We start from the raw sequence: 7,958 nt of genomic DNA, 5'->3' as shown, positions 1-7,958 counted from the left end.
ATGCTTTTAATTTTTGGCCATGCACAGAAATATTATTAAAGCAGTAATAGTCAAACCAGCTAAAACGGAGTCCTTTTAATTGTTTATTACTAAGTATTATGTGAACATGGTCAGTTTACTCCTTGAATTAGCCTGTTTTATGAGCCTATTATTTTTTGGCCTAACCCAAGCCTTGCCGGCAAACCTCGGCTGCATCGCTTTGACAGGTCAGTTGCTGTGAATCTCGTCTAAGGGTGTTTGAAAAGCAGTCTCGACTTCCAGAAAAAAATACAAGGGCAAAACAGCACATACAGTAAATAATCAACATTTCTCTAACATTACTGTATTCCATGTAACACCGATCATTTTTGACAGCTTGTATTTTTTTTTTTAATGATCGGATAATGCTGAAACTTTCTTGATATGTAGAGCGAAGTTTTAATAGTATACACACAAAAGATCCTGTATTAAATTAAACTCCAACAAATACACCATTTAAAAAAAAAAAAAAAAAAAACAAAAACCGCCATTTCAACATAATATATGAAAGTAAGGGGAGGACCCTCAGCGTGCCTGTGCGCCCCAAGACAACCAATCGTTGTGTACTTTCAACTGTCAGTCATAAAAATCTGTCCAATAGCAGCAGTCCAATTTCTAAACTCCGTTCCCTACTGCGTGCCCCAACTGTTGTGCCTTCTGCCCATCGCTTGAGGACAGAGTGGAAAAAGCAGCAAGAAGAGTTACAGACATGAAAAAAAACGTGTTAGCTTGCTGTGTTTATTAGTTCATATGTGAATTTAAAAAAAAAAAAACTGCGTGTATTTGGGAAAACCGGAACAAGTTGCTGTAGATGGATCTAATAGCGTAGGTAGTTATGGAAACTCTTTTCGGCAAGAGGAAAATAGCGGGAAAACCACTCCTGGATTTGGCTGCAACCGGAGCCCATGTTGATCAGAACGTGCCAGGCCTCCTGGGCTTACGGGGGTATCACCCTCCCTCGTGCCATTCGCACCTTGCACGTGAGGAGATGGGTCACGATCCCGCCACGGTGGCGCTCTCGTGTCCCGGAGCCGAACACCCGGCACAGGCAGGCGCCATAATAAAGAACAGCGCCCTTCATCATCGCCCTGCCCCTGGGAAGCGCGCCGAAGCTCACGTCGCCGGGGGACCTCGCGGGTCTTCTCTCAGCAGCACAGCACGTGTGCAGGTGGCGGGCGCCAAAGCGAGCTGCAGATCCAGCAGGGGCTGCAACCCCAGGAGAGAGCTCGAACCCTCGGCCTCGGCCATGCCGCGTGCGTTCGGCGAGCAGCAGTGCACGGCCCCCTCTGCGCATCACCAGGGGGTGTTCCTCCACCCAGCAGCAGGTGCGCACGCCGGGCACGCGGTAGGTGCCGATCATGCGCTCCTCGCCGGACTTCGCGATGACGCCGCCCTAGATTTCAACCACTTCGCTCTGAACGGGCGACTGGGTCTCCAGGACTTGTACAGAACCGCGGAGACCACGGGCCCCACGCCCGACCGCCTCGGCACGAGTCTTCACGCCTACAACTCGGAGAACGTGCACGTGAGCGTGGCTTCCGGCAGACGCGCGGCGGCGGCGGCTGCGGCGGCGGCGGCGGACGCCTTGCTGAGGTGCGCGAGGCAGCCCGGCGTCAAGCAAGAGCTGATCTGCAAGTGGATCGACCGGCACCAGAGTCCGGGGAAGCCCTGTTCCAGAACATTCGGCAGCATGTACGAGCTGGTGGGCCACGTGTCGGTGGAGCACGTCGGCGGTCCCGAGCAGAGCAGCCACGTGTGCTTCTGGGAGCGGTGCCCGCGGGAGGGAAAGGCGTTTAAAGCCAAGTACAAACTGATCAATCACATCAGGGTGCACACGGGCGAGAAGCCCTTCCCGTGTCCCTTCCCGGGCTGCGGCAAAGTGTTCGCGCGATCCGAGAACCTCAAGATTCACAAGAGGACGCACACGGGTCAGTTCACCACCACCCTGCCTGCCTGCCTGCCCGCCCCTGCCATCATCATCATGCTCTTAGGTAGTCCGCGCGTTTTGCCGCAGCTTTGTTACACGGACAAGTTGGTCCAAAACTGCCCATTTATACGGCGCGGTGTTCTTACCGTATCGAGGCAGGGTAAGTACCTTCATGAGCTGCGCGGCCGGAGTGGGATTCGAACCCGGATCCTTCCGTTTGAGCTATCTGGCGTATCGTCGATTCAGCGTGTCGTGAGGCGTAGCGAGCGAAAGTGTAAAGCCACGAAAATGCGCGACATTTTAAAAGTGAACGTAAGACTACGTTAAAATGATGAAGGAAATTAACGTAATCTTGTGAAACGGTCCCCCGCCCCCTGAACTGCTCCCATTTTGAAACTAAAAGTAAATGAGTCGGTTTTTTTTTTTTCCCAGTTTTTCAGCACTAAGTTTCGTTCGACTTCTCAAACACACCGAGAGAACCCAACTCATTGTAATCAGGTGTGTAAGTTATAGAAATATATATAATGTCTGGAAAACAGCACCGTTCCAGCATTTATGTTAATCCTTAATATCATGCTGAATGAAAAGTGCGCATTTTTCATTCAGTGTCACAATTAAAAATCCACTCATCCTGCTCCTGTACCGATTCGAAAGCCAAACATTGCATGCATCAAAAGATCAGAAAGACCAGCCATTTAAACCAGAATTTTATTATACAAGGCCACGTTTATTATATAAGGACAAAGATTCCACTCAGACAGTTGTGCTCACAGTATAGATTGTGAAATTCACTCACTTGTTCTGTTCACACACCTTTGTTTCTGTAGGGTTCATGCAGACTTTGAAATATAAAAATATGGAACTATTAAACCTATATCTAACATTTAAAAGCGATTATTTGGCTGGACGTAGCCAAACAGCATGAGCTTTATTCTAGAGGTTTAAGATCAAGGGGTCTTGGTTCACCTCATTCATCTACAGGAAACCGGAGGGTGGTCTCAGTAGTGCTGCTCTCACACACCGCCAGTACACACCGGAAACGGTTTTATGTTAATATGGAGAAAAATGCTAGTTATGCAGCATCTGAGGCCTATGCTGCAGCGGAGGGCTATTACCAGGTATTATTTATTCAACCGCATATCCCACTTCTTTTATTATAGTAAAGAACCTGTTATCTAAGTTTTACGTACTATATTTTTAATGCTGATTGTCATGGCAAATGCTGAAATGCTTTGTGTTCCTGTTTGCCTATATTTTAGGGGAAAAGCCTTTTAAATGTGAATTTGCTGGCTGCGACAGGAAGTTTGCCAACAGCAGTGACAGAAAGAAGCACTCCCACGTCCACACGAGCGACAAGCCCTACTACTGCAAAGTGCAGGGCTGCAACAAGTCCTACACGCACCCCAGCTCACTGAGGAAACACATGAAAGTGCATTTCAGCACTTCTCCACCCCCATCTCCCGATAAGCCCCCTTTGCGCTCCTCGTGCGGCTCTCTCGGAGAGTCCCTGTCCCCGACCTCTGGCCCTCCGAGGGGCCTTTCGGACATCCTTTCCCCTAAATTGACTAACATCAGTGAGTGGTATGTGTGCCAGGGGAGCGCAGCACCCAGTGTCCTTTGCACACCTCCCAGTGACACTCTTACGTCTGATTCGGAGGACTCTTTCAAAAACTCAGACCTAAGGACAATATTCTGATTGTGTGCTATTATGTTGTTTTCTGTACATTTACATTAAAACTATAAGGTTAATCAGTTTCGAATCTGGTCAACTATCAGAAAAGTGATGCTGAAGTTCTTATAGCGGTGCATTCCCCCAAGAAGTATTGTGCCGTCAACATGATGCCAGTAAATAAACTGATCATAAAGCAATGATGGCTCTGCAAGAGAGCCCCGTCCCGATTAAAATATTTTTATGAGAACGGTTCATTGAGTAGCTAACTGGCTGTTCCGCAGATCAAGGTATGGTGCTTTTGGAATGACGCTGTTTCCTGACTGTCTCTTTTGTCACTGGCCATTTGATCTCATAACTTCAGACAGAACCGACCATTGGGGTATATTTGACAAAGGCATCCCGCCCTTAGGATGAACAAATTACGGTTAAACTGTGATCTCAAGAACACTATTCTATGTAAAAACCTTTTTCATAAATAAGAATAGTAAACTCTATCCATATGCCTGTACGTGAAATATACTTTTGTATACAATTAATTTAATGCACAAAGTAAAATCATAAAGATCTGTGAAAAAGTATCAATTTCTCCTCTGTGACCATAAAAAAGGTAGAACTTGCAGAGTTGGTCTCATGAAATTTGCTTCTTTTTATATAGCTGGTTGTTTTGAACATAGGTTAAGTCCTTATTACAGCTTTGTCGTTCTATTAATGTAATTTATTTGCTGTTGTGGTTTTCTTAAATTACAGACACTCCAAAGATAGTATACATGTTGGTGAACTTTTTTTTGAGAGGGGGGGATGTGTTGTAAGTTTAGACTTGTCTTTTTTACTTGAAAAAAGCTGTGCAATGTGTGTGTCTCCTCAGAATGTTTAGCAGTAGAGATGTGTTTGGGCTGGATTGGTGCTGATGAAAATAGTGTCTGATGAAGAAGCAGCTTCAACTACAAAAGGTTTTTAAAGGTGTCTGTGGATGGCAATTACATGGAACATTTGAAATTTATTCATTTAAAAAAAATATATAGATATGTTCATGTGATTTTTTTAGACCAGTCTCAGCAGTTGATGGTTCTGGACAAGAAATAAATGACCAATGATTTCCAAATCCCCTGCTGTTCTGGCATGGACTTGTTGGTAGAATTGAAGAAATATTGCATTAGGCTAACATAAGTTTTATGGTTTGCACGTATGTAACTAATACCAATTCTAAAGAGACAAACACTAAAAAGTGCAGGTCAATTTCTCTTTGACGCACTTACAATGTCACCATTCTGGCTAAACAAATCTAGAGAGAACAGCATCGAAAGGGACAATATAAATACTGACAATATATTAAAAAAAATTAAATTCAAGGTAATGCACTCTATGGCTAAAGAAAACATTCACTCTGCTGTCAGACAAGTAAAAGGAAAGAATAAACATCTGAACGCAGCTCCTGATCAAAGGAATAACACATAATACTCTTAAATGGTCTCCATTCTGAATGTGTGCACAACACAAAGACACCAAGAAACGAATCATTCATGGAAAATAGAAAAGATAAAAGAAATCAAACAAAGGGCAGGACAAGCAGCCCTCCCTCCTGTTATTTTCACATTCACAGTTCTCTTTCAAAGTGCTTAATTCTCTATCCGCAGAATGAAAATTGACTGCCGTCCTGCTTCATTTCAAAGTAATCAGTTCCAGAGAAGATGTGGTGCTTGGAAAATATTCATGGCGCATTATGAGGTGCAAAGGAAGACATTCACATCTGAACAGGGACAACTGAAAATCGCGTTGCATTGGAGAAGTGGGGCTGAAGGTTTCAGTCAGCGAGCAGCGGTATCTCACGCAAACATTTACTACGAATTCAACTGACCTCTTTATCCAAGGTGACTTTAAGGCTCGTACACTGAGCTACTTACAGTGATCTATCAATTCGTACAAGAGAGCATTCTTACTGGAGTAATTCGGGGTAAGTACTTTGACCAATGATACTATAACAGGAGGGGATTCGAACTTGTCCCTACAAGCTGCAAGGTGTTGACCTGAACTATTACACCACCCGCCGCCCGAAGCATATGAAATATTACACATAAATGTAACTTATCTGACAAATTCCATTCGAGTGAAAGGGACTGTGTGGAATTATACCTTTGACACGGATATGCTCTTCCAAATCACAGTTGAAACATGAATAGGAAAATGATGAGTTTGCAAGGACACAAGGCAGAGATAAAGGCCCCGGTGGTTTGATGCCGAAACGACAAAGTGAGGACCGCAGAGGATGAGGACGAGGACCGAGGGACAGTGGCACTTTCCCCTCACGCGTCCAGCGTCCAGTGTCCCCATCGCCCACCTTCCATAGGACACAATGACATTAGATTTGGAACAACTGGTGTTGCCTACCCGCCCTTTGTCCATAAACTCTTATTTGTGAGGAGCGGACAAGGGCTTCTTTATGCAATACAAGCGCCGGATGAATAGTGGAAAATAAACAAGGTGAGAAATAAGCAAGAGGATGATGCGTGGCAGTAAAAAAGGAGGACTCAATAAAAGAGGGAAAGAGTGAGTGGTGGGGGGCGGAGGGGGGGTGAGGGGGGGCGCTTTGAAGTGGAACTGATCATCTGAGGAATACTCCGGGGTTGTCCTAACGACGCTGTCCGAGTGAAAAGGCGCTCCTTTGTTCGCGATTTGTTCTCCTTTACTCCCACAGCCGTGGAAATCACTTACACGGGCCGCGCTTTCACACACCCTGCAAATGAGTAACTTTGTGCGCCAGACTTGCAGACGCCTCTCCACGCAGCACAAAGCGAAAGTCCCAGTAAAAAACACCATCCAAACACCATCCATCCTTCTCTGCCCTCTCCTTTGTGCGGTAATATTGTCCGAGTAATCTGATAACCCCATGAAAGGCGTCCGTTCGCAAATTACTTTTCAGTGGTAACTTGTCCCTCGCCGCATCCCACTTACACACGAACAAATATGGAATCATAACACTTGAATTTAACGAAATGATAGATGACATGATTATTATTATTATTATTATTATTATTGGGTTACTGCTGTCTTTTGCAGCTGCTGATTCAAAATTTTCCTCCTTATCTTCAGAACGCGTGTGTGCCTGCTTGTTCGACACAATAAAAGTTATACGCATACACTGATTTATAAATGTGTGTTCATACATATAGCTAACGTGCAAGCTCTGTAAGCGTTTTAAGGAAGATGCCTTAATTGTAGCAATTGCAATCACTGCTGGGGTGAGTTTATGTAACCGAAGTTCAGCGACAACACGGTTTGATGAGCTCGAGTAGGCCTATTAATTAATCATTTTATTTAAACAGTGTTTTCTGATTATATAGCCGGTATGTTAGGTAATTCGAAATCGCTGACCGTTGGTTAATAAAATTTACAGGTCAGGGTTTAACAAAACAAGTGAAAGACGCGCAAATAATTCTTTTTAAATATTGTGTGAATGTTGTAGCAAAGTAACATTTTATGCAGGGTCTCACGTATTATGAAAAGAACAAAAATAAGTTGGAACATGTTTATCTTGTGTAAATTAAATCGAATTTTATGTACCATTCTGTTATTTTAACCTTTACCTTGATTCGGAAAACTGGCAGATGAACCGATATATATAAATAACGCAAATCGGTGAAGGTATGAAACTTTAATATACTTCCATACGTGTATCTGCCACAATATTGGGCACAGCTTCTGAAATTAAAGTAACACATTTCTTCCAAAGTTTTATGTAACTGTGGATGATAATGTAACAGAAAATTCGGGTATTGGAACACACACGCTTTCCGTCCGAATTTTACATGACCGCAAGGTAACGCGTGGAAACCCCGAAAGCCCAACGCAGACACTAAAATCATGTGAAGTGATTGATACCACACAGTAGCAGCGAAACGGAACGGCCACATTTGCGTGGAAATGCGGCAAGAGCGCAAGTGAAAAGTAGAAGCTGAGCAGAGCAGAGCAGTGCGCGTTTCCTGCGCGTTTCCAGCGCGTTTTTCCACACGGCGCTAATACGGTAAAAGTACCCTGCTAGAGTACCGTGTAAATGACTGCGAGGTCAGTGCTGTGCGCGTGGAAAACGAGCATCTCGGACACACTTGTTGCTGCCCGAGCGCCGCACTTGAGCAGCTCTGCTGTCGCCCTTTGGCCCCGCTGTCATCGGCGCACGGGGTTCGCTTAAGCGGCGCACAATGGCTCACCCGGGCTCCCCTCCTCGGACCCGCAGCCGCTGCTCGTACGTTCATCAGAACTTCATTAAATCAATTACCTAGTGAGCATATCACGGGTTTGTTAATAATTAGCTCTGAAAGGCTAGATTTTTGGGCTCCTGTGACCAAA

The 7,958-nt window shown here is 44.9% G+C and overlaps 1 protein-coding gene across 1 annotated transcript; it reads left to right on the top strand.

Annotated features, from left to right (window-relative positions):
* The first annotated feature begins 498 nt into the window (after positions 1-498).
* On the top strand, positions 499-4,680 carry LOC108920468 (zinc finger protein ZIC 4-like). The gene is made up of 2 exons (XM_018729229.2): positions 499-1,946; positions 3,205-4,680. The coding sequence occupies exons 1-2, from the start codon at positions 854-856 to the stop codon at positions 3,639-3,641; spliced, it is 1,530 nt and encodes a 509-aa protein (XP_018584745.2). The 5' UTR covers positions 499-853; the 3' UTR covers positions 3,642-4,680.
* Positions 4,681-7,958: the final 3,278 nt, after the last annotated feature.

The sequence above is a fragment of the Scleropages formosus genome, chromosome 14, assembly GCF_900964775.1.
Source record: "Scleropages formosus chromosome 14, fSclFor1.1, whole genome shotgun sequence".
NCBI classification, from domain to species: domain Eukaryota; kingdom Metazoa; phylum Chordata; class Actinopteri; order Osteoglossiformes; family Osteoglossidae; genus Scleropages; species Scleropages formosus.
This window is presented reverse-complemented; position numbering and strand designations above follow the sequence as displayed.

Bases quoted from the DNA above. Each gene is read 5' to 3' on its own strand.
- LOC108920468 (XM_018729229.2), top strand. From the start codon at position 854: ATGGAAACTCTTTTCGGCAAGAGGAAAATAGCGGGAAAACCACTCCTG. The intron at 1,947-3,204 runs GTCAGTTCACCA...CCTATATTTTAG, and splicing joins TCACAAGAGGACGCACACGG to GGGAAAAGCCTTTTAAATGT.